Source organism: Amia ocellicauda, chromosome 5, assembly GCF_036373705.1.
Source record: "Amia ocellicauda isolate fAmiCal2 chromosome 5, fAmiCal2.hap1, whole genome shotgun sequence".
NCBI lineage: Eukaryota > Metazoa > Chordata > Actinopteri > Amiiformes > Amiidae > Amia > Amia ocellicauda.
In genome coordinates, this window is record NC_089854.1 from 39810950 (window position 1) to 39837351 (window position 26402).

At 40.0% G+C, this 26402-nt stretch overlaps 2 protein-coding genes across 5 annotated transcripts in view; one reads left to right on the forward strand and one right to left on the reverse strand.

Annotated features, from left to right (window-relative positions):
- The first annotated feature begins 430 nt into the window (after positions 1-430).
- On the forward strand, positions 431-2436 carry lsm8 (LSM8 homolog, U6 small nuclear RNA associated). 2 transcript variants are annotated; one of them, XM_066705173.1, is made up of 4 exons: positions 431-599; positions 1278-1318; positions 1521-1648; positions 1974-2436. In XM_066705173.1, the coding sequence occupies exons 1-4, from the start codon at positions 569-571 to the stop codon at positions 2062-2064; spliced, it is 291 nt and encodes a 96-aa protein (XP_066561270.1). In that variant the 5' UTR covers positions 431-568; the 3' UTR covers positions 2065-2436. The 2 variants fall into 2 exon arrangements, with proteins under 2 accessions (XP_066561270.1, XP_066561271.1); XM_066705174.1 differs by lacking the exon at positions 1278-1318 and having other exon boundaries at positions 589-692.
- A 552-nt stretch (positions 2437-2988) lies between these two features.
- ankrd26 (ankyrin repeat domain containing 26) overlaps positions 2989-26402 on the reverse strand; it is a 36140-nt gene continuing 12726 nt past the window's right edge. Inside the window, exons 19-44 of one of the 3 annotated variants that reach the window (XM_066705140.1) lie at positions 26287-26307; positions 25400-25693; positions 24285-24386; positions 23592-23677; positions 21134-22024; positions 19611-19783; positions 19153-19332; positions 18357-18384; positions 17934-18075; positions 17440-17653; positions 17163-17346; positions 16767-16913; positions 15660-16628; positions 15153-15305; positions 14769-14944; positions 14468-14561; positions 13698-13724; positions 12061-12138; positions 11626-11760; positions 11160-11272; positions 10814-10958; positions 10280-10570; positions 9768-10003; positions 8775-9036; positions 5395-5440; positions 2989-5058 (exon numbers count right to left, since the gene is read on the reverse strand). In XM_066705140.1, the coding sequence (XP_066561237.1) occupies positions 4928-5058; positions 5395-5440; positions 8775-9036; positions 9768-10003; positions 10280-10570; positions 10814-10958; positions 11160-11272; positions 11626-11760; positions 12061-12138; positions 13698-13724; positions 14468-14561; positions 14769-14944; positions 15153-15305; positions 15660-16628; positions 16767-16913; positions 17163-17346; positions 17440-17653; positions 17934-18075; positions 18357-18384; positions 19153-19332; positions 19611-19783; positions 21134-22024; positions 23592-23677; positions 24285-24386; positions 25400-25693; positions 26287-26307 (5318 nt within the window). In that variant the 3' untranslated portion in view covers positions 2989-4927. The remainder of the gene's footprint in view (positions 5059-5394; positions 5441-8774; positions 9037-9767; positions 10004-10279; positions 10571-10813; positions 10959-11159; positions 11273-11625; positions 11761-12060; positions 12139-13697; positions 13725-14467; positions 14562-14768; positions 14945-15152; positions 15306-15659; positions 16629-16766; positions 16914-17162; positions 17347-17439; positions 17654-17933; positions 18076-18356; positions 18385-19152; positions 19333-19610; positions 19784-21133; positions 22025-23591; positions 23678-24284; positions 24387-25399; positions 25694-26286; positions 26308-26402) is intronic. The other 2 variants (XM_066705138.1, XM_066705139.1) reach the window with 2 other exon arrangements.

Here is a 26402-nt window from a genome sequence, read left to right on the forward strand (position 1 = left end):
GTGATCCTTATTGATATAGTTTCAAGTACTGTATTAATGACAAGGACTTCTGGTTAAATGGTTTATCCAGTCATACAATGTATTATATTGCATTTTAATACAATATGCACTGTATTGAATTGTGCTGTACTATACTACACTAACAATGATGAAAATGATAATGATAATAATAATAATACAACTTATTAGTTTTATTGAATTATTCTTCACATGCAAAGATACAGGTAATGTGTTTCTTAGAGATGATTTATTTCATAAGCCGAATACAGCTCATTACTGTGTCTGTTTATGTGATAAAATACGGTCAGATCAATCCAACGATAGGCAATCGATTAGACTTGTCTGTTGACAGCCCACGGTGACGTCTTGCCAGCGACAAGAGAAAGGCCAATGAAATCGATACGCGGTTCCGTCCCAACAGTGAGGCCAGTGGCAAGTGCGGATGTGTCTCATAAACGCGGAGTGTCATGCCTTCCTATTTCCGCCGTGCTCGTTTTGTTGGTTTGTAAGAGCAGCCTGATTTATTTTTCATTCCTGTTGGAAATCGCCAGTCTCCGCTGACAGCACAATGTCTACTGCACTAGAAAGCTACATCAACCGTATCCTCAAGCAAGTTCGTCATGTGTGTGCGGAAACCGATCACGCAAGGATGCATGTATGAATGGACGTGAATGATGGCTGTCGGAGACTCGGTGTGTTGGCCTAGTTTGCATGCGAGTGGATGTATAGTATACCCTTTTCAGGGGTAATGTTAATGATCAGTTACAAAGCAGGCAAACATCTCAAACTTTTTAAAGATACTTGCGGTTTTATTTTTAATTAACGATATAAAACAAATATGCATGTTATTGTACTTACGTGTGGGATGCATGAGAATACATGTACCGTTTAGGAGTGATCTATGTTGTTGAAACGACGAGACACCTGATGATTTTATTGTACCTTATACATAAAGAAATACAGTACAAAGGAGTACAAACTATTGCATTAGCTACGTGATCTGATTGAGTTGTTCATGTGTCAAAAGTTCTGGCCGGGGAACCTGTTTAACTCGGATAACTAATGATGCAAAGTGTATTTTGAGTGGAAACGTGTCTAATAAATAGTTTTCCTGCTGTATTTACCTTTACTGAGATCACGTGTGTCTATTCCCATGCGTTGTACCGATTATAAAGGTCTGAACAGTACTTTACACATGCAAACACATGTGCCATTCAGGCTGTTATCAATGATCTTAAGTTTTTGACAGAATTATCCCTTAACTTGATGAACCGTAGGGACCGTGGCAATTATCACATCAGATGGCAGAATGATCGTGGTAAGTGGGAGCAGTAGTGTGTCTGATACGAGCCTTTGATCAAAGATTGTATTTTAATGCGCATGCGCACGGGATGTCTACAAAAGCTGCATCTCAAGACTTCGCAATGGTGTAATATGTAACTTGTTCCTTAATGTGACTGCTGTTCAATATATGTCGTATGTACTCGGCATATACCTGATTATTCTTTTTCTTTCATTAGGGGACTCTTAAAGGATTTGATCAGACAATTAATCTGATCCTTGATGAGAGCCATGAGAGAGTTTTCAGTTCTACACAGGGAGTTGAACAAGTGGTACTAGGATTATACATTGTCAGAGGAGACAACGTGTAAGTACACAAACTGTTTAAGAACTTAGAGGTTAACCAAACACAATGCTTTAATCAAAGCATTCGATTCAGCCTTAAAACAGTATTTCACATGAAGGAGGTTGCTGTTGTATAACACAAGGTTTTGCAAGCTAACATACTAACACAAGACAACTGTCCTACCCCTGGCCTTGACGCCTGCTGCACTTCTTAAGGAGAACTTAGGATTTTCATCATTACACAAACATCAAGATCAAGATGTTCATTACAGCATTGCTGCTCTCTCACACATACATGAAAAGAAATTCAATTTGATTCTCATGTAATATCTTTATGTGTGTTGCAGGGCTGTGATTGGAGAGATCGATGAAGAAACGGATTCAGCCCTGGATCTGGGCAACATTCGTGCAGAACCACTCAATTCTGTTGTCCACTGACAGCACTGCTGGGATGGAGGTTTCAGATGTTGGCTTTTAGGGTACCTGGATATTCATCTAGGGAGAAATCCTCTTGTGGACTTCCTTAAGGACTTTTTTTTTTTGTGTGTGTGTGAATGTTCATCAGCGTTTTGTACTGAAGACAAAAATAGAAACAAAGCATTTTTTAATCTGCTATTCTTAAATTGCATGAGGTTTAATCATTACTGACTGATTACTGGTGCAAGACTGGCAGTAGAGTCTAGTTTGGATATCCAGAAATTTTAAATCCTGGAAGTGGAATTTCAAAATTTGTATATTTCTATAAAACCTTTAGACTAATAAGAGCAATGACTTTTTTTTTGCTGTTGCAAGTAAAACAATGGTCATGTAGTTTTGCATTTCTTTCATACTTGTACTCCTTTGTAGGTTTCATGTTTTCCAGTATGACATGCATGTTAGGAAATGTTGTTTGCAAATTACTTCCAAAAGAGCAATACAAAATCTATATATCTCCTTTGACATTGATAAATTCCCATAGAAATGTCTGACGCCAGAGGAGGCTCTTAAACCAAACACTGTAGCATAAAAAAATATCACGGATGGGGAAAACAAAAGGCATCTCAAAAATATACCATGCCACTTTTAAGCAGTGGCTGAAGACTTTAGAAATATCTCCCTTTGCAAAACAACTTCCTTAAAGACCATATGTATACATGTACTTGCTTTATGGTTAAGCTGTTGTGTGGTGTTAACATGCATAGGCTATTTATTTAAAACCGTTTATAAAGAAAAAGGTCAGTGTTTTTCTTTATTAAAATGAAAATAATAGTATGGCTTCTCTTGGATGATTATTCAAGTAAGTTGAAGGGTTTTTAAGGCAGGGCAAAGATGCTTTTCCCCTAACTACCAGTGATACCCCACCCCAAAAAACAACACACTAAATAGGTTCACCCTGCCACAGCTTCAATGTTTATTTTCCGTTCAGAAGCCATGAAATACAGTGAAACACACACACACACAAAGGCTACATTGAGTGAGCTCTCTTTCATACAAGCAAGCAGATTGACAGTGCTAGGAGCAATGTGTTCATAGGAATCCCAGTCTGCGCTTGTGGGATCAGGTCTAGATTATTTGATTGTGAATGCTGTAACTCTTGACCTGGCTCTTTTTATACAAGCAATATCATCAGCTCTGCTTTGATTATTCTAACTTTTGTTAAAGCCATTTCTAATGAGCTAGGTGTGTTTGAAAAAACCGAATTGGTATAAAGTGTGCAAGTATTGCTTTAAAGCTGTGGTGGGCAAGACCTCAAAAATGCTAAGCCCTTCTTGGATGGAGAATTCCTAAGAGTGCTTTATTGAGTCTTTTGGGATTTTATTTAAGCAGTTCAAAAACAGAGGAGATTCTCTGGCATATAAGAGGCCTGCAGCTCAGCAGACGCACAGTTTGTCACAGAGTACATTATATTTCTGACGAATTGGCCAGTCAGCTTTTTTTGCATACTTCATTGCAGCGAAGCATTTAGTGTAGCTCTGGACGGGTCCACTGCCAACAGCGATGTTACTCAGCTCTGCATGTGGATTCGAGGTGTAGACAGTAAGTTACATATGACAAAGGAATTGTTGGATCTTGCAGATTACACAGGCGCACACAAGGATCAGACTTTCTCGAAACATTGTTTTTTGAAAGAGCATTGTTTGCCATTGGAGAAACTAGTTTGTCATAACAGATGGCTGTCCTATGGTCGGAGTACATCGTGGATTTGTGACTTTGTTGAAAGCTCACATACTAAATGTGTTGGGAGTACATTGACAAATCCACCAGGAGGCACTGAAAGCTGCAAAGCTGGACTTTGGAAATCAACTGAAGGCTGTGATGGATAGAGTAACTAGTATATTTATGAAAACTGCTTATTATTTTGTATCAATGTGTTAATCCCTTCATATGTAGATACGTATTTACTGCATTGTATTGCTTGTAATTGTAAAAATGTGGTCTTGCGGCCCAAATAGTTATTTGACAGATGGACTTGCTGCCCACCGATTAATTTAGGTTGCCCACCACTGCTTTAGTAGGTAATAGATACAAAAAAGTTTTACAGCATTAACCAATAGTGGTCAAATTGTCATATTTTACATAAACATTACACACTTGATTGTCAGTTATATCATTTTAAGTATTTCAAATTGATTCTATTCTTTTGGTTTAGAAAACGGTTTGGTTTAGAAAAGTGGGATTATTTCTAAATTGGTGAAATAAAGGCTACAGACATAAAATCGATACTGAATGACATTTTCAAACAGGAGCAGAGATAAAAGATTAATTAGCTTGTTCACTAGAAACCTTTTTTCCCTCAAAAGGTATCTCTCAATTGCAATTAAGAACAATAGCACAAGAACAGTTCCATTAAAAAGTACATATAGATTTAGAAAATGGAAAAATGTTTTTGTACCATTTAATGGTAAGTAGCTAATGTAACATGTACACAAATAATAACTTGGCAATAATATGTTCAAGATATGGATAATACTCTGAGTGGAAGCAATGTATGCTGTACAGAACTGCTAATACACGGCAGACCGCATGGCAGTTATATGGAATGTACCGATATATTGTGTAACGATAAAAATGTCTGATCCTGAAAGATTGTTGAAAGAAAGCAACACTTGACGGTCATATTCAGCTGATGAAAATATGGCTCTGATGATATCAATTGAAATTCATGTAGTGTTCCTCCTGAGCGTATAAGTGCAGTGTGCAACATTTCGAATTCTGCGAAAAGCATAAATAAATTAAAGTTTAATGTAATGTTTTGCTTTAATTCGACATGTAAACATGTATAACGGGTAATACTTGTGTACCACGTGATCGTAGTGGGTTATTAAATCTTGTAGTTTTTCTTCAAGACCTCCAAGTACTGCTGGGTAGCTCTGGAAACTGGGTCCTGGTCGAGACCAGCCGCTGAACCGACTGGAGACATCCTGGCAGAACCACGATCCAGCTCAGCATTAGCTGCGAACAAACAGGGCATTACAGATGGTCAGATGACAGTGTTTAATCCGCTAAGTCTTATATAGAAGCCATGGCAGAGTGCGTAACATACTCTACAGTTATGTTAATTAGTTTCAAGCTGTGATACAAACTGGTGGCCTGGCATAGTTATATTACCAATCCGTAAACACTATAATAACGTCCTCATCAAACTATTAAGGTATGGTAAGCCAGTGTTTTGTCTGGAAAAACAGTAAAATATTAACTTAGTTCAGTCAGAAATAAAAGAATCCTCTTACATTTAAACACTTGTGAATGACAATCATACAGAAAAAACAGCAGCAAAACCCAACTTACCATTGTCTAATTCTTTTGAGATGTTTTTTTCCAATTCACTTTGCATCTGAAAAAGATACAGAAATCTTGTAATGAGCAGAACTTTTACCAACATCTGCCCCGTACTCAGCCACCATGTCATAAAAGGTTTTTTTCTGATTAACTGAAACATCACTGACAAATGAATCACCTTTTCAATCTTGCAACATGAGTTTTCTGAAACTTCCCAATGGCACATTCAACGCCAGTCACGCCACTGTGAATATGTTTCTACCTCTTAATTTTGTGATGAAACTAAAAATTGGAAATAGCATGTGCTAACAGGTGGATGTGGGTATGAAAGCAGGTAGCTGAAGAGCATTTCAGATCTCTATCAATGGCATTTGCTTTCTAGTCACACAGCGGAAATGGAGGCCTCAACTGTGTGTGATGTTGTCACACCATATTACGTCTTTGATGCAAATAAAGCTGCCTATGAGATAAACGTACTGGAAAAGTGGCATTATACACTCACCTAAAGGATTATTAGGAACACCATACTAATACTGTGTTTGACCCCCTTTCACCTTCAGAACTGCCTTAATTCTACGTGGCATTGATTCAACAAGGTGCTGAAAGCATTCTTTAGAAATGTTGGCCCATATTGATAGGATAGCATCTTGCAGTTGATGGAGATTTGTGGGATGCACATCCAGGGCACGAAGCTCCCGTTCCACCACATCCCAAAGATGCTCTATTGGGTTGAGATCTGGTGACTGTGGGGGCCAGTTTAGTACAGTGAACTCATTGTCATGTTCAAGAAACCAATTTGAAATGATTCGACCTTTGTGACATGGTGCATTATCCTGCTGGAAGTAGCCATCAGAGGATGGGTACATGGTGGTCATAAAGGGATGGACATGGTCAGAAACAATGCTCAGGTAGGCCGTGGCATTTAAACAATGCCCAATTGGCACTAAGGGGCCTAAAGTGTGCCAAGAAAACATCCCCCACACCATTACACCACCACCACCAGCCTGCACAGTGGTAACAAGGCATGATGGATCCATGTTCTCATTCTGTTTACGCCAAATTCTGACTCTACCATCTGAATGTCTCAACAGAAATCGAGACTCATCAGACCAGGCAACATTTTTCCAGTCTTCAACTGTCCAATTTTGGTGAGCTTGTGCAAATTGTAGCCTCTTTTTCCTATTTGTAGTGGAGATGAGTGGTACCCGGTGGGGTCTTCTGCTGTTGTAGCCCATCCGCCTCAAGGTTGTACGTGTTGTGGCTTCACAAATGCTTTGCTGCATACCTCGGTTGTAACGAGTGCTTATTTCAGTCAAAGTTGCTCTTCTATCAGCTTGAATCAGTCGGCCCATTCTCCTCTGACCTCTAGCTTCAACAAGGCATTTTCGCCCACAGGACTGCCGCATACTGGATGTTTTTCCCTTTTCACACCATTCTTTGTAAACCCTAGAAATGGTTGTGCGTGAAAATCCCAGTAACTGAGCAGATTGTGAAATACTCAGACCGGCCCGTCTGGCACCAACAACCATGCCACGCTCAAAATTGCTTAAATCAGCTTTCTTTCCCATTCAGACATTCAGTTTGGAGTTCAGGAGATTGTCTTGACCAGGACCACACCCCTAAATGCATTGAAGCAACTGCCATGTGATTGGTTGGTTAGATAATTGCATTAATGAGAAATTGAACAGGTGTTCCTAATAATCCTTTAGGTGAGTGTAAATGACTTAAAGATATACCTGTCAAATATTTGTAAAGAAACCTAGGATGAAGCAAACTAAGTAGCGTGCAGAGAGTGAAAACGTGTCAATAAAGGAAGACAGCTGCATGCATGGATTCCTGTTCTTTCCATCACCTGCATATGTCCTGCCCACCTTGCAGACTGGAAATTATTCAATTTAGCTGATATTGGCAGGTGTGCAAAATATATTTGATTGAATATTTGTTTTAGAGATTTAATTTGATGTAAATAGGGCAGACATATATATTTTAAAATGGAATTTCAGTAAAACTACCTCCACTGTAGTTCCACTATGGGAAAAATACAAAGAGTACAATTAAGCTGTCATACTGGTGTGATCTGAATAATAATTAAACCTTTTGCACATTCATAATTAAAGCCCATGTACAGGAAGGAACATATTGTGCAAAATAAATGCATGGAGGTACATTTTTACAAATACACACTAGAATCACTGGAACTGGTGAAGTCCAGACAAAGAGCAGTGCAAAAAGCAGCCCCAATATAACAAACAAGAGAACTAGGAGACAAAAAGTAGAGAAAACATAGATGCAGTCCATTTTGCTTTGATCTCAGCATGCAGCCAATATTGTACAAATGCAAGCAAATATGGCAAAACTAACGTTTGTTAAAACTGATGCAAACTACATTTACACAGCTCTGCAAGGGTCTCCAGCTTTATCACAAAGCATTGAGAAAATATTTCTTCCAGAAATCTAAATGTTCTTCTGTTTTCTGTATTGAAAGATGTGGCTATCCTAACTGAATAGGGACATTAATTAGTTTATCTGGTAATTCAGTCTTTTCTGGGAAAAACTACCAGTGCTTCCTTGCTACTGATAAATCCAAGATTGTATTGTACATTTAATAAATAATACACCCTCTTGAGGTCAGTCCTGAGAAATTCACAGAGTTAATTTAAAAATGAACACAGCTGTTGATTTTCAGATAAGGTGAATTAATGACACAGCATTCCCAATCCAAGTTTCTTGGACTTCAAAGTGCCGTCACTGAAACATCTAGGCTGCTGAAGCAGTATTAGGGTAGAGGTCAAAGATCAAAGAATGCAGATAGTTGCACACAACTACACACCTTGTCATGAATCTGGCTGAAGAGAAGAAAGGTGAGAAACAGACTTTTGAGCTAGGAGCTGAAGGAGTAAGAAACAGAAGAAGTTAAGTATAAAGTTGTGCTACAAGAATCCCACACTTTAGGGACTAAAAGTAAAGCAGTGTGTCATTTCAGACAGAGCTGAAGGATAGAGGAAAAGCTTAACACATCCAGGTGCAGCTGCAGGAAAGGTCAAAGAATCCAGTTCCAGTATATATTTTCAAAGTGTACCTTAATTGTGGACAAAGAACAGCTTTTATTTCTGTGTAAGTTGTTTTCTGTATCTACCCAATAATAATTGCCATCCACCTTCAAAATTCTATGACAATGACATTGTGATAATTCATCATAATTAATCTATAATAGAATTAACTGTGTTGTGTGTAATGGTATAAGTAAATCAGTGCATTTGTCAAGACCTGTAATTGCTATTTATTATCCTCAAGAATGGCAAGATGCAGGAACGATGGAGTCAGTGCGGTTACTGCCATTACTGAACCAACACCCTTTATTTGTTGATTATGTGCATTCAGAATCTAACCTTTGCTAAATAGGCCTCCACTCGGTTGTTTTGAGACAGCCCGTGTCCCACTGGGCTGAGAAAGTTTCCTCCGAGACCAAGGTTTCTATTCAGGGGCCCCAGAGAGCCACCAAAAGTCCCCACCCCGCCCTGCAGGGCACTCATGTCCAAGGAGGGACCTGCAGCCAGACTCCCGTTCACAAAACTGTTGGCAATCAGAGATTTACTGCGCTGACGCTCACTGAGCAGCTTGGTGTTGGCCTCATCCAGCCTCTCATTGGACCTGAAATAGAAGCAAAAGTAAGCAAAACAAAAAATAAAAATGCCCCCCCTTAAATATATATATTTTTGACATTCACATTTCTTAATGATGTCTAACCCTGGTCCTGGACAGCCCAATCTAGCAGGCTTTGAAGGTCACTTGTTATCTCATCCATCTGGAAGCCCTGCACTCTATTAGGCAGCTGGTCTATTGGTAAAGTCAGTCATGTAAATATTGAGGCAGACTTCCCCTTCAGCCTGCAAGGGCCAGTTTCCCTTAATTGAACTCACTTGCCAATTCATCAGTCATGATCATGAGTCCTCAGGCTTTAGAATCTGATTAAAGGTGACTTATAAGACCAACTGGATTAGGGCTCTACAGAGTGGTTCTCAACCCTGGTCTTGGAGTTCCCGTGTTTTATCTTGTTTGTATTCCATCTGAGCTCTAAAGGACTAAACTTTAACTCTAACCTTACTTAAAATGGCTTGACTGGATCTTTTTAATTATTGTCAGCTGTTAAAGAGTGGAAATCATTCAGTTAATGTATCACTTAAGGAACTGGGAACTCGGATGGACCAAAAAATAGCACACCGACTCCAAGACCAGGGCCAAGGAACCATCTTTCTGCGGGACCAGGGTTGAGCACCACCACCTTAATGTATCTTTACATTAGAGTTTAATTTACTTTCCTTTAAGTATATATATGAAAAATGCTTGGGTGAAGAAGGTTCAAGAACAGAACTATGTCTTACCTCTCTAGTTTGGCCGCTATGGACTTGCGTAGCTTGATCTCTTCTGCGTAGAGGTCTTTGTAGCGCTCGAGCTCAGCCTGTGTGGAGTCCCTCTGGGAGAGACTGTCCTGCTGGGTACTGCGCACCCTGCTCAGCTCACACTCCAGGTCTCGGATTCTCTGCTCCAGTTTGTTCCTCAAAGTCGCCTCATTGGTGGCTTTAATTTGCTCTAAGGCTTCCTGAGAGGCGGCTTGACTCTAATAGCAGAGAAGCAGTTCAGAGATTAGAGAAAGAGAAAAAGTCAATCACTGGCTAAGGGCTGGACTAAATCAAAATTTTGACCCATCCACTAATGACAAACAAACAAAACATCATAGCGGTTACATGTACAAGTAGTATTATTATTATTCAGTCATAAAGTTGGCAGACTGGAGTCAGAACAGCATGAAGATTGTGACACATTTTCCCCAAGGTCTTCACCCAAACAGTTAACCCCTGAAACTCAAAGCATCACGCTGGATTAAATGGTTCACCTGCAAAAATAAGTTGACTTCTTCAAGCTTCTGCCTGATCTCCTGCTGAGCTCGTTCCTCCGTCAAGCACCTGTACTGTTCCATCTGACTCTGGTCCATCATGTTGGTGTCCAAGTGCCGTCTCAGTCTGGCCACTTCGTCCTCCAGCTGCCTCTTGCTCCTTTCCAGGTTCTCCTGTCTTTTGCTCAAGGTCTTGAGTGAGGAAAGTTGCTCCCTCAGGTCACTGTTTTCCGTCTCCAGTCTGGTGGACTTCAATGTTTCCCTATCCAACTGCTGAGAGAGGTCATCAACCTGGGTGGCACCCAAATATGAGACTGTTTTGTGAGAATCATTCTCGTATAATACATCACTGTTTTTTGTATTGATACACAATTTCAGAGCTGGCAATATTACAAACGTGTATCTTTTTATGATTTTTAAACATGCAAGACTTTAAAAATGTATTTTATTTACAGATTATATTAGAAGTCCTCATTTCCAACCCAATACATGTAACTCCCCTTGTTAATGCATCAAACTGACAAATGTATGTACCTTGGTTTTAAATCTGGCAATAGTGGCCTCTGTCTCCGGGTGTCGGTTATCCATTTCTCCTCGGAAGCTGCTCAGCTGAGAAGCAAGCTCTCCACTCTCCTGGTCCTTCAGTCTTTTCTTGGCTGCTTTAGCATACGTCCTCAGCCTGCAACAGACGGGACAATGTGAAACACCCATTCAATCATAGATATTGTAATTTTACAATGTTTGGAGTTATTGCATTACAAAACCTTGGCCATGTAACAAATGGGTCAATTTTTGTTCTAACTGAAGATAAATACAAATACTACAGGTCGTAATGGCTGTAATGCAAAGAACAAAGCTAATTAAAAAAATAAAGAGGCACCTGTTCATTTCTTTTTGAAGGTCACTGTTTCTTTTCATTTCCTGCTCAAGCCTGGTCTCTGATGTTCTCTTCAGCTCTGCTATCTTTTTAGATTTTTTCTTCTCAATTTCAACCTTTAATAAAAACGAGTGACAAGGAGTTGGGGAAAAAACAAAAACTGGCAGATGATTGTTACAAACATGTTTCACTCTTTACTCAGGAATTTAGTCTAAATCTTAGAAGGATAAATGATGACAATAGATGGCCATGGATGTGTTACTTTATTGTATATTTAGATCACTAGAAAGTGATAGCTGGAATTTCTGTCAATCATTCAGCAACTTTTTCCTTCCCTAGCTGTACACTGGTTGCACTACAGACAGAATTTATGGTATTAAGGATTTAAAAAGTAGGAAGACTGTCTTAAGCTATTCCTTCTCTAGTCTATATTTTCCTATGCTATCATTTTAAAACCAAATAAAGCTACCTGGTTAATCAGATCCCCCTTTTCTCTCTCCAACTCAGCCAGTCGCAGTCCTAGTTTAGACCTTGATTTCAATTCTGCTTCCCAGAGGAGATGTGAGTCTTGTGCGTTATGGGACAGCATACCTTGCTTTTGAACCTAAAAGAAAAATCCCGCTTTGTAAACAATATGTTCTGTTGCTATTGCTGTAGATACATACATGTAATGCTCCTCAGCTAGTCTTTTTTTTTCCAGTTCACAGATATTCATACATGTTATATATCATAGTTCACACCACATATAATTTTGAGCTAAGGGGAGATCCCAAAGCATGTATGTAACTGTTGCCATCTTTGTTCTATAGGTAGCTAGCTAGATAGGACTAAATGTAATACAAATTACAAAACTTTTAGAAGCTCTTAAAATGTTGTCTTTATTTGTTAATATTTGGAGACGTACCTCTCGATTGAGCTGTTCCTCTAAGTTAATCTTGGTTCCTTGCAGGTTTGTTACTAAATCCCCTAACCGATTCTGTACCTGCAGCAATATACACCGTTACAGACAATAATATGGGATAGAAACAGTTGCAGTTCACTGTAATTCAATCAAGAAAAATAACAGAACCCAAACCACCCATGGAAAAAAAAAAAAAAAAAAAAACCGTGGACATAGCAAATGTAAAAAGAAAGAAACATGCTTCATGCACTTTCAAATATATTCACCCTGTTCTCAAAAACAAAACAGAAATGCTGATATATTTTGATTAGGGGCATTTCCTCCATAAATAAGAACAGTATGGAATCTTACTAAAGAATGTTTCTAAGAAAACAAATCATGAAAAAACTATAAACATCACCAGGTAAAGGATAACACTTTAGAATAAAGTGTGTGATGAATTCACAAAAACATGTACAAACGAAGAACAATGGTTTATATAATAATTCTTCAAGATCGTAGTGGCATTATTCCAAAGTGTTATCAGAAACAGAGTGCTAAGCGATTACCACCTCTACATTCGGTTTGATTGGGGATTTGTAAATAATCCCAGCTGTAGTTTTGCTAACCGAGTCCAGCTGCAACACTTGAAAGTGATCTACCCCTTCATTTGAACAATATTGCTCAGTGATTCATCAAAATATAAACACAACATGTCAAGTGTTGGTCCCATGTTTCATCAGCTGAAATAAGATCCCAGAAATGTTGTATATGCAAAAAATGTATTTCTCAAAAATGTTGTGCACAAATGTGTTCACATCCCTGTTAGTGAGCATTTCTCCTTTACCACGATGATCCATCCACCTGGTAGGTGTGCCATATCAAGAGGCTGATTAAACAGTATGATCATTACACAGGTGCACCTTGTGCTGGGGACAATACAAGCCACTCTAAAATGTGCAGTTTTGTCACACAACACAAGGCCACAGATGTCAAGTTTTGAGGGAATGTGCAATTGCTATGCTGACTGCAGGAATGTACACCAGAGCCATTGGTAGAGCCAGATAATTTAATGTTAATTTCTCAACCGTGAGCCACCTCCAATGTTGAGAATTTGGCAGTACATCCAAATGGCCTCACAAGTGCATAACACCTGTAAACAGGCCAGCCCACCTCCACATCCAGCTTCTTCACCTGCGGGGTCATCTGAGACCAGCCACATGGACAGCTGATGAAACTGTGGGTTTGCACAACTGAAGAATTTCTGCACAAACTGTCAAAAAGCATCTCAGGGAAGCTTCTCTGTGGCTCGTCGTCCTCACCAGGGTCTTGATCTGTCTCCAGCTCTGGTGGACATACCTGCAGTAAGCAGGCCAATCGCACGACCTCTCAAAACTTGAGACTAATCCATAGATTAGGGCCAAATTAATATATTTCAATTGGTTTCCTTATATGAACTGTAACTCAGGAAAATCTTTGCATGTTTCATTTATATATTTGTTCAATATGGTTTCATAAATATTGTTTATTAACACAAATGAACACATTGTTTCAGTTCTGTATGTTTTGGTAATCACAATCAAACCGAACGTTTGGCCAGTCACTCAGCACTAGAAAAAGAAGTAAATCACTAGCTTCAAATTCCTTTTGAAAATACCAACCCTCATCTCAGAAGGGGGATCTGATGTCTGAAAGAGATTAAATTGCTTTATAAAACAAATCCTCTAATAGGTCAATTGTAATAGCAAAGAAACAGTGCTGGGCAGCATCTGCATTTACAATACAGGGTTCTAAGCCAGATGTTTCCCCTGAAGTGAAACATACAGCCTCCACGATAATCTTCAGGTGTCTGACACACTTCTCTAGGTTTTAACACCGAGCCAAGAACAGTCTTTTAATTTTTATTGGAATTCACAGTGAAAGAGCACAAACCCAAGAGAACAGGAACAGACAACATGAATATATTTGCTTACTGCTTGTACTGCGTTGTATTGAGCACCATGGTAAAGTAATAATTTACTGTTAAGTCACACTTTGTAGGTAGTACATGCATTGAATTGACTAAATTATAAGAACGTCTCATACTAAATCTTGCTGAATTATTTAAGCATTTATTTTAGAACTGCAAGTTTTTCTAAATTTTCAATCCTTATTTATGAACTAGCACCATAAAACAAGGTGTACATGCAAAATGAAATGAAATGACAATGTATTCGTAATTCCACTGGGAAACAAATGTGAGCAGTGGGAAAAAGCCAAAGTGTGCTATCCAGTGTGTCACACGTATGTATAGAAAGACTGTGATATGTGCTTTTGAAATAAACATATGTAAGAATATTTATAAGATTTTCAAAGCATCATTTAATATGAAAGCCATGACAGTTTTTAAAGGTATGTAACTATGATCAAGGGAAAGATTAGAGAGACTCACCGCTTCAGACTCCTGTGCTTCTTTTTGAAGCACCTCTATTCTGTTTGTCTGCTGTTTGGAAGCGGCCTCCAGTCTGGCGTTTTCAATTTCAAGCCTAAAGCCACATCATAATTTGAAAGAGTTCAGGACAAAGAACAATTTCATGCATTTAATTTCAAAACATAACAGCAATGCATGTTTGGTTGTGAGGCATGAATCCGATTCTACACAAAAATGGAAATTTTTCAGGGAGAAACTTGGTCAATATCTTGATTCCCGTTTTCCACTGGCTGCTGCATTTCGTCTGCATGACCTAACATACCTCTGTGTGTGCTCTTCCAGCTGCTTGATGGTCTTCTCAGTCACAGAGGAAGACGACAGAACCTGCTGCAGCTTCTGTGAAGACGAGATGACCTCACGCTCTTTGTCATCCAGTGCGTTCTTCAGGTCGTGGATGCGCCGCTCGGTCTGAATGTACAAGTCCTCAGTTTCCTGCAACTGAGCCCCAAGGACATGTGCAACACTGTCACACACTACCGCAGTTTACTATGACACTACTTTTCTTTATTTTCAATATATTCTGCCCAGGACAGATGCCTGACATTAGCTGTCATTAACTCATGCAACTGTTACTTTATGGATACTTCAAAGTTCCCATGCTGAATCCCTTGAACACTTTGTCCCAGATCTTTTTTTAAGAGCCTACCTTTCCTTTCATCCTGTCCATATCCTTCTGCATGCGCACTTTCTCCTCCTCCAGATCATTTCTGTAGCGAGTGTTGACCTCGAGAGACGCTTCACACATGGACAGTTTCTTCAGCGCATCAGCCAGCTCCTGCTGCAGTTGTCTCACAGCAGCCTGAAAATCACATTGTGAACTGTTAACACTCACTGTTGCAGACTACTAGTCCAAACACTGTTGTTAAAGAAAGACTAGAACCTGCCACCAATTAGAGGAAACTAGCGAGGGACTTATTACAATAAAACCACAGCAGACTAGTAAAGAGGTTACAAGAGCTACTGCACACACAGTACCATCCACATCAAACTGGGCAAAGGACTTAATAGGAAACAACAGGTTTGACATTGATACTACTGGTAAACTGCACATTTTAGAGACAGTCTCCTTCCCCTTCAATCCCCATGTATAAAGTGCTTCTATTCCTTGTCAGGTATGAAGTAAAAACCGAGTTAGTAACTTTTGGCCGCCTACCTCCCTCTCAGACTTCTCGCTCTCCTGTTTGAAGATCTGCTCTTGGAGCTCCCTGTTTTTGGCGACGAGCTCCCTGCTCCTGTCTTCCACCATCTGGACCCTCTCATCACTGTCGGCCCTCAGCTTGGCCAGGATGTCGCTGAAGCGGTCCTGCACGTCAGTCACTGCCTTCTCCTTCATTAGGCCCTTGTTCTGAGCCTCTTCCACCTGCTGTCGAAGGAGCATGTTCTCGCTTTGGGCCTGTGCCAGCCTCTCTTGCATGGTCTCCTGCCGAACAGAGGACTTGCTCTGCTTCTCCTTCTCAGCTTGCAGCAGGACCTCCAGGTCTTTTAGTCGTGCCTGGGTCTGGTCTCTCTCTCGCTGCATGGTCTCGAGGAGAAGGGTCTTCTCTGTGAGGGAGAGGGTGGCCCGGTGGCACTCATTCTCCAGGCTGTTGGCCTTGGCTTCAGCTTTGCCCAGCTGCTGGGACAAGCTGCTGATGGACTCCCGCTGGCTGGACGACTCCACGTTGTGTTTCTCCTGCAGACGGAGCCACTCGTCCCTCTCGCGCTGCAGAATACGCTCAGCGTCTGCCTTGGCCGCCTGGCTGTGCTCCACTTCCTGCAGGGCCGAGGTCAGTCGGAGCCTCACAGACTCCACCTCCGTCTCCAGCTGGTCTTTGCTCTGCTTCTCATGCTCCAGCTTGGAGGTCAACCGGGAACACTCCGCTCGGAGCGCGCTGACCTGTCCGTTGTACTGGAACACCGTCTGAGCCAGGGCTTCTTCATTCATCTTCAGGTCCCGTTTCAAGTCCTCAGTCTTCTCCTTCAGCGCCTCGTTCTGCTCAGTGTACCTGGCCTCCTCCTGTTGGCCGCACACTCTCACTCGATCTAGCTCCAACTTGAGCACGGCCACTTCGTCCTGCAGGCTACGATTCTGATGCAGGAGATCTTTCTTTACGTCGCTTGCTTCGCTCAACTGAGAAATGACCTTTTCTCGATAGAAAAGCACAACAAAACAAAAACAAAAGTCAAGTTTCGCATTCACAAGCACACACATGTTCACAGTCGTCATTTGAACACTGGCTCGTTCTGGAACCAAAAGCTTTGAGAAGGTTCGGCATGTTACCTCAGTGCTTTTAGTAACAGTCCTCTTGTTATCCTCCTCAATTTCCTTTTGCTTACGGAGGTGATTGTTCAGAATTCCTTCTTGTAGGACCCGGGCATTGCGCTCCTGAGAAAGCAAACGCTGGGCCTCATTGCGGTCCTCTTCAAGCTAGGAAGAACAGAAATACAGTAGAACCATGTTCTTTCAAATCACCTACAAAAATCTGAATTTTAAATTTTAAGGCCCCACTTTAAGGGCTGGCGTGCCATACATATAAAATGCTATGATAAGTAGGTGTAAGTAGGCTTTCAAAGGTTGGGATGCACTGCCTTACATGACAGGCCAGTTACAAATTAAGTCTTAAACAAACAAGCCTTCCCAGGGCATACAGTGTAAGCTGTGAATGAGGGTGCAGACCTGTTTCATATTGTTGATCAAGCTTCTCATTTCCATCTCCAGGTTTCTCATGGTGAGCTCCAGCTGCTGCTTCTCTTCCAGCTCCTTGCGGTATTGCTCCTCCTTCTTCCTCAGCTGCTCTCGGCTCTTCTCGTACAACATGGCCGCATTGTTGTGCTTCTCCTGCTCCTGCTTCAGAACAAACCTGCGATGAGATTAGACCAAAAACCTATACTCAGATCTGACACAGTAGTACATTAGTAAACACACAATTGTTTTCAAACACGAGTTGGCCTACTTCAAATTGTTCAGATCCGTCTCCAGTGCTACTTGTCGGTGCTCCAGAGACGATTTTCCATCACGGGTATCTTCAAGGGTCTTCCGCATGTCTCTGCGTTCGTTTTCCAACTGAGTGACCTTGTCGTACAGCAGGCTGTAGCGACCTTTCTCTTTCTGTATTGTACGTTCATATTCATGAAACATGTTTTGGATTTTCACCAAAGTCACAGAATCTAGAATTCCAGGAACACAAAGTATTGCATTTTAATCAATCCATTCAAAAGAGGAAAAGTAATTTCACAACAATTACAAGTTAAAATGTGTTTGTGTGATGTATGATATGTGATATGCGATTGATTACTTAATGCAATGATGCAAACTACATTTATATATAATTTTGTTCAGCAGGAGATCAATCAAAGGAGACCTGCCCTTTTGTTAATTTTTCATATTTTTTTATATCTCTAAAAGGTAAAACTGTGATATCTCAAGTGATATAGTAGTTATATGTACCTATTGAGCCAGAGTCTAGTTGTTTGATCAGTAAAGAAGCATTGCGATATCCCGAAGTAGGGGACTCCATCTCTTCTGTAGCAGTATCAGAGGACTGGGTGAGGTCATCAAAATCATCTGCCATTTCCACTTCCCTGTTGTTCTGATGAGTTAAAAAAAACACGATAAAACTCAGTATGCCTATTTATTATCTTTTTAATATGCAATCATTGGAGAGAATGTTAAAAATATTAACTTAAGGTGCACTAGCACTTCTAAAGTGCAAAATATACATATAATTTTCAATACACGAATGGTCAGGAGTGAAATATTGGCATGTTAGGTTCAAAACTATCAATATCCTGAACAGGAGAAGCTTTTGAATTAATCTGCTTGGCCTACATTCCAGTAATTGGACACATCTTAATAGTTGGAAGCTGTTACCTTGCGCTTTTCATTCCCTGCTACAGGCCTAAAAAGGAAAAAAGAAAAGGGAAAATGGAACATCTTACTTTAAAAGCGTGAAACTGATTTTGCAAATACGATAAGTATATGATGTGCTAGAGTATGGCAAGCCAAATTATCATTTATAGATATCTTTACTTCATTTAAAGATATCTTAAAATATTTCCAATTCTAAATAATTTAAAGAGCATTTAAAAGTACATTTAGAGATCTCTAAATTATTTGCAGATATCTTTAAATGATTTAGAGATCTTAAACATTTAGATATCTGCAAATGACTTTCTGTTCATTTAGAGATATCGCTAAATTATTTTGCGATTTCTTCAAATCACTTTCTGTATGTATCCCAAGATTATAATTTCCTGTTAACTTGTTAATTCATTGCTATGTAACTAAATCAGGAAACAGGAAGTGATAATCTCAGCCAAAATACTGGCAGTCAGTTGAAGATATCTTGAAATGATTTGCAGGTATCTCTAAATGAACAGGAAGTAATTTGAAGATATCTTAACATGCATTTAGAGATATCTCTAAATGATAAATTGGCTTGCCATACTAGAGACAATGGTTTATGGGCAGTGTGGTATACCCAAAACATAGAGAAATGCCGTTTCTTACACATCATTGGTATAGTGCAGTATAAATGTGCAGGTTTTACAGTCATCTTAAAAATCAGCCTAAACTGGACCATTTCTGGCTTGGCTTCCATTGGAATAAAAAAAACTAACAGTTCGCAACAAACTGTCCAAGTCAAGAAAAAAAAAAAATTGCATACTGCATATACCTTCCTCCATCGTCTGACATCTCACTTAAAGTACTATCATCAAATACAGACAGTGGGTCTCCATTAACAAAGGCAGCCTGGTGGGCCCCTGCATTCAGCTTCTGTTTGTGCAGCTTTGGCATCCTTTCATTATCTACATCATCCCCATCCTGATCGCAGGCCAGGTCAGCGCTAGAAGATTACAGATCTTGCATTAACCCCTCTGCTTGCTTGCCAAGACCGCGACAACACAATGACAGCAAACTTTCAAAACAGTCATCCACCTGCTGTACTATAGCATTCAAATTCTAACAGAGGATTGCAGACAAACCATCCAAGATGTTGAGGTTCTGTCCTGCCACAACATATAGTAATTAAATGTATATGACTGGAAATAGGAAGGGAAAAAATACCTTGCTGGGAATGTTTTTTGTGAAAGACTCCCCGTTGTATTAAAATGTTTCTGGTACCTTTGATTGCTACTGCTCTCTGTCTCCTGGGCAAGCAGTGTTTTAAGCTGTGGTCCTTGGTCATTTTCCATTCGCATTCTCTCTTGGTCCATTCGGCTTTTCGGTCCCTCTACAGCTTTCAGTTTGCTTGACTTCTGTATTCCCACAAAATTGGTTTTCGTCTCACCACCAGCCTGAAATATATACACAAAATGAATACAAAATACTGGCAAGCACCTAGCTGTGAAACTTAACCAAGCTTTACACATAATTGAAATGAAAACAAACAATCTTTTCAAAATCTTCCTTACATCGTGTTTTACATTCTCCAATTTGAGAGCTTTAATTTTATCATTCAGATTATACCAGTTATTTAGAAATAGAAAAAAAAACACGAATTTTAAAAGCAAAATATTATCCAAGAATTTGCATTGAATTTTTTTAAAGAGAACAGAGAACTTCTATTTACTTTTCTGTGGTCATCTGATTTATAAAACATGCACAGTAATGCAAAAAGTTATTTTAGTAATAAGTACATTACAAAGAAGAACAGCCAACACTCAGGTTACTAAACAAGAGCTACCACACTTCCAACTCAGGCATATTAAAACGAAAAATCCACACAATTTAAAAAGCATCAGCTAGAAAAATAGATAGGACAATTCCTTGAAAAGAGATGTTTTCTTTTCCAGGGCAGTATTTCAAAACCAGGCACAAGCAAAACACACAGAAAAAAACAAGAAGTATTTACTTCTTTGGATGGATGAGGGATGAAGGCTGAACACTTAAAGAGTTACTTTTAATGGTCAAAAACCACACAAAAGACAAAAGCTAGCAGTTGGTTTTGGAACATATCTCAACTGAGGTGTGAAGGAAAGGCCCACATGGTTTCTTAAGAATGTATGGTCTTCTTAATTTAATTTTGTTTTCAAGCCCATACACAGCTTTGTAGCCTAGAACTACATTGGCATCTCAAATACTTGCCAATGAGAGATGACCGCAAACAAATGTTGTACAAGAGTAGGAAAACTCGACATATAGAATGACATGACGTTGGGATGGAGGATTCCAGTGGTATTGATGGAAATAAGAAAGCACATACGAGGGCATTCAGGTGGTAAAAGTTGTCAAGGGCTAGGATATTAGTCAGACCTCTGGAGCAAGAAGGAAACCAACGATGGTAAGAGTGGAGACTTACAACCAAGAGAACAACAAGAAAATTCACAGAGAAAAGAATGGAAGTATTCCCAAGAGCGAGTTTAGTACAGTGTGAAACTAAATTTGTAATAATCAGCCTAAGCACAATATGCTTGCAGCAAATTTGGAAGAATAAGAGCTAAGGGTTAAATCTTTTTAATTCATAATTTTTTTTCACCCTTTTACACTCGTTTTTAAATTGGGACTTTCTTACACAGGCAGCTGAAGTATGGCATGGCATGTAGTGATAAAGACGATGGGGAATGGGTTTCAGAATCCTCTACCTCTTTCAGTAGCTGCGCTTTTTCTTGCTCCAAAGCCAGGAATACAACCTTCAGCATCCCTACCTCATTCTTAAACCTCTGCATGTCTTCCTCAAGCTCTTCATCTGAGGGTCTTTTGGAAACTGCAGACTTAGAGTACGCACTATGAGAGGAGGTGGAGGAGTGATCAACAAGGTCCTCGGACTCGGGTTTCTTCACATCAACCAGAGCGCCCCGTTGGCTTTTCTCGTCGGTGTTCTGCCGGGACTCTTCATGAAGGGAGGGGATTCCTTTACGGACAGTTGAACTCTTTCTTTCCTTGGGGATCATTTTCAAATTTTCTTCTCCCGGGATACCAGTATCCGAGTCCAAGTCTGTGTTATAACCTTGCATCTTCTGTTCAGGAGGAGGCTGTGTGTGGGTCTCAGGCTGGACAATATGGCCATACTCCACATTATTGGTGGCTTTTGTTACATCAGTAGACTGTGTGTGTGGCTTGCTGCCGTCTTCCTGGACGTCTGCTGGTTCAGTGACAGAGTTATCCAGGCTGGATTCTCTCTGCTCCGCAATGGGCTGCAGAACTCCACTCTGAGCCATGGCCAGAGAGTGTGCAAACTCCTCGTCATCGCTGGAGTCTTCTTCTGAAACGTCCAGTAGTGTTCCTGTCCCATCTCGTTCATGCAAGAGTCGTGCAAGAGTCGTGCAAGAGTCATCCATGTTTTCTTTCAGAGCGATCTCACCAAACTTCTCCTTTAACTCAGCCGCCACGTTCTTGTAATGGGATTTCACTTCTCTTTTCTCCTTTTCTACCCAGATCTTTTCGTAGCGTGCCTCCCAGTGTGCCTCAGGCCCCCCCTCCTGTGCAAGCATCCTATTCTCTTCTTCCTGGTGGCACTTTTCCTCCTGAATTACATGAATGTTTTTAGCCACAGGATTACTTATTTCTAACTCTGCAGTATCTGACAGGTCTTTGTCCTTTGGCAGACAGAGAAAAAGAAAAAAAGGGCATATAGGACAAATCAGCCCAACATCATCAATACAAACAACTTGCTTCCGGGTAGAAAACAGGTATATTCAAAGGTTAAAGCTTTGCTTTGAGGATCATCTAGTATCGCTGCCAGACCTGTACAGTTTGAAAGATGGGTGGCATACAGAGCCCCACAAATTACCTCCTGTTGAATACATTAACATCTACAACTACCCTCAGTAATACCCCAGGTCTAGGGAATCCAATCCCGGGATCTCGGACAATTTTCTAGTCCCGAAATACCAGGATTGAAAACATGAAATACCCAGGATCACAGGACTGTGGCTAATGAAAAATGTGACGGCGCAGTAATTCTTGGACTCTGTGCTGTAAGCTATTTATAAAAGAAGATGTGCAAAATTAATATAGAGGCTCGTCATCTGTTCAGAATGTGAATCTGAAATACAACCACCCACAGATTCAGCCCGAGTTCAGACGATCAGAGGTCTCGCCGACTCCAACTTTAAAAACGTTAATGTATTTAAGAAAACAATAGGGTATTAGTTTTGATGTTTTTGTTGATTCTATTGGCTGCATTATAATTTTTAATAAATTTGAAAATGACCCAGCTAATACACGATGCCACAATGTTGCAGCAACGTAATGTGTGTTTTCTCGGAAGCTCTTTTAACTCCCGGGATCCTGGGATTGAAATAAGCGCCCGGGATTGGATTCCCTACCCAGATCCCTGCACAGATGAGGCCTTGAGAGCCGATAAATCATTGGAGGCTTATAATCTGATGATTATGGACATGTAAAATGCATTAGGCAGCATGACATATCCAAAAGGGGTAAGCACAGATATCTTTATTGCCGCTACAAAGATCCTCCTCCCTCTTTCTGGGTAATTTCTGTACCAACGCCATTCTTTGCACTAATTTACGCTTCTCCGAAGGGAATAAAAAAACCTTACTGCTTCTCCCTTTGAAAATTGGACGTACACCCCAAACACAACATGTCTTCTGCATTTATTAAACTATATTGAGATCTCGGTAGTCGATTCGTTTTGGGCAGGAAGTTGTTTTTCTACCCAGAAGAGCAGCAACGGCCTTTGTTTACAGACATTCTGATTTGGTCTATAGCTTTGATCTAGAAGCAGAGCACAATAAATAAGCAAAGCGATATGAACACAGTAATCACCTAATACATTCAACAGAACAAACACTTCCACAGCAAGGTTCTGTTGCTCAGTCATACCCTAACATTCAGATTCAATTAATTTGTAATCAGTTATAACAAGACAAGAGTAAGATAACTGAAGTGATGTAACTGGATTTAGTCAGGGGATGTGTATACCTTTGACTGACACTTGACCATTGATTTAAGCCGATACCTTTACAGATTTCCCTAGGCAGAATCAGAAATTAAGAAAATACTGAACTGATAAGTAAGTATACTTTAATTAACAATATTTATTAACCTTAATGAAAAATCAAATGACATCATTAAAAAAAAAAAAAAAAAATCTGTACCAGTAAGCAGGAGCTATCACATGCGTGAATAACAAGAGTATACCTCATTCAGTGCCTCTGCAGTTTCAACGCCGTTGTCACTTGCTTCATCCACTGAAGCCAGGCATTGTTCAGGGGCCCGCTTCTCATCTGATAGGAAACAATTGAGCCGGAATCAGCAACGCACACCCAAAACCTGTACGCACTTCGCAATGTTACTTGGGAAATGTCATGAAACACGTTAAAAAAGTGCAGAAACTGAATGTTGCCATGTCTTCGGGCTGCTACTTCAGTTAACAACCATGTGAATTCAGTCATTTGTGGCTGTGACTGATATTGCAAGGTTGGGGCTGTTGACTGATCAGTTCAACTTTGGGACCTGAACACTCATGGCGCTGCAGACCAATCAAACATGCAAAACAAAGCTGTCTTTGAATGTCCATTAGATCAATGGGAGGTCAAGAAGTGTGGATAGGGCATGGATTTGACCTTGTGGTAATACAGAATGATTATACACCATCCTGAATGAGAGCATGCACTGAGGCCTTAAACGCTCAGCTTTTCAAATGCCTTCTTGCACAGTTCTGTCATTAACTCACACTAGCTAGGTAAGATGGATTACTGCAGACACATCCCAAGTACACATATGTCTGCATCAGGCTTATTTATTTTATTTAGGATCCCAAGTGACTACATATAGTGAGTACAAGTGAGTACATATTTTTCATATTTAGAGAGGTGTACTTCTTTAGCTTACGTTTTTCTAATGTGGCCGTCTTTTCAGGTGAAATGGGCAGATTGTTCCGTGACTTTTCTGGGCTGGAGATGGAAGTATCATTGTCTGAATCCCAGTCTGACACTGAAACACAAGCACAAATGGAACAAAATTTTAATGTATTTGAAAAAACAAACGATAAACTGCCCACTACAACCACAGCACATTCACTTTAATGTTATTAAATAGTGAAAAACATCAATTTATGTATTAAGTTCCAATGAATAAGAATGGTTGAAATCAGTTCAGTTCATCTGCAATTTTTGACGTGAAGGCATCCAACTGCTTATTGTCCACAGCAATTCCGTACAGGTGAGATCAACAATATTAAAGTATGGGACCTGGTTACTGGATCTTACACCTGTCCTACTTGTACAGCATGTCCGCTTCTGTGCTGTATTACTGACTGCATGATCCACAAAACCTGCATATCTTACAAGAGTCTTATGTGTAATTAGGCCTTGTGACAGTTTACTGGGTGAAGGAGGTACTTTAGGACCTACCAGACTGGGACAAACAGCTGGATTACCAACATATTCTATAGAGATACATATAATTTAATTTGGAAAGCTCCGTCTTTCTACTAGAAAGAAACCAGTTCATAAATAAAAGAACCCAGAGGATACATTTTGTCAAGGATAGACTGGCTGGGCATTTCAGGGGCAAGCTAATGGAAAACTATTCCTTTTATGATTGGTTTATATGTACTCATGTGTTAGTAGGAGTGAATAAGTATGTGTGGTGTATCTGTGCATTTATTAGGCCTATGTTTTTAAATTTTTAACACTTTTTAACAAATTTTAAGTTTATCCATTGCCACAATCATGGCTGCTGTAAATATGCCAAGGGAGAAAACTCTTCGGTGTTACAGGATGTGACAGTTCAACCCTCACTGGATTGCAAAAAAGACTGCAGCAACAAGAACCCTTTCCATAGCAGCTTGGGTCATAATTACAGTCAGTGACTAAAATTGCAGGTTTATATACGCCTACTAACACATGAGTCCATGTAAACCAAATCAGTTAAGGAAATCGGAATGCTTTCCTTTAAGTCAATGCTATGCTGAGGGAATAAAATGAATGCACATAAATATTTACCATCTTCCGTTTCTGCTTGGACTGGTAACATGGTCCTGCTCCGTGGCTGTGGCTGAGGTGTGGTCAATGAAGGCAGTGAGCGGGGACATGGCAGTGGAGGGTGGGCACTGGGCCCCTTTTCCCGAGCGGGCACCTGCTCTGGTTCCAGACTCTCCAATACAGATACCTTCCCTTGAGTTGCCGATAAAATAGGCTTGGCAACGTCATCCCTTTTTTCATCACACTCCGGGGAGGTCAGCTTAAGGGCAGCTAAGTTTCTGCTGGCAGTGCTGACCGAGTCCGAGTCTGAAGCATCTATCCAAGTGAAATGAAAATCACCAAGGAAGTACATCACGTCACAGATGGAATACGATTTGGGGACTGGTCACAAATGAAAGTTTGGGAAACCTTTGCAAATAACCAGGGACCGGGTTTAATCAAATAAATCAATATATAATGGTGGTAATTCATATTCTCAGACATGTGAGATATCATTATGCTACTTAATACAGTGCTAGACCTCCTGTTGTTTATTTGTGATTTCTCCTATGCCCTTCCATTTAGCTCATACCTAGAACTTCACCGCATCACATCCGCACTAAACTAGGATGTATGCTTTGTATTTTCTATAAACTGTATATATAATCTACACTAACTTCTGCACTTCAAGGAGTGTGAACGTGCGTCTTTATATCCTCTTCACATAACATTTAAAATTTTAAACATTATTCTGCACATTACAGTCAAGGTGGTAGACAAGTCCTAAAATAGTCCTAACTAATACAAAAAAGCAATAAAAAGAAAAACAAAGAATCTCTCATGTAATTCTACAGTTACAGCATAGGAGAAAGGGGGTAATAGCTTCACCTAAATACTAAAACATCAAGAAAGGCACACATTCAACTGACCTGTTTGAATTTTCTGAATTTCTTCAGAGAAAAACAGAAACAGACAGACATATAAGCTCATATAAAGTCCCATTTATAATTTTGTTTTCTAATTTCAATCCAAACAGAATCACACA

Coding starts and splice junctions, on each gene's coding strand:
- lsm8 (XM_066705173.1), top strand. CDS start 569: ATGTCTACTGCACTAGAAAGCTACATCAACC. Junction 1,319..1,520: donor CAGATGGCAGAATGATCGTG/GTAAGTGGGAGC, acceptor TTCTTTCATTAG/GGGACTCTTAAAGGATTTGA. Junction 1,649..1,973: donor ATTGTCAGAGGAGACAACGT/GTAAGTACACAA, acceptor TGTGTGTTGCAG/GGCTGTGATTGGAGAGATCG.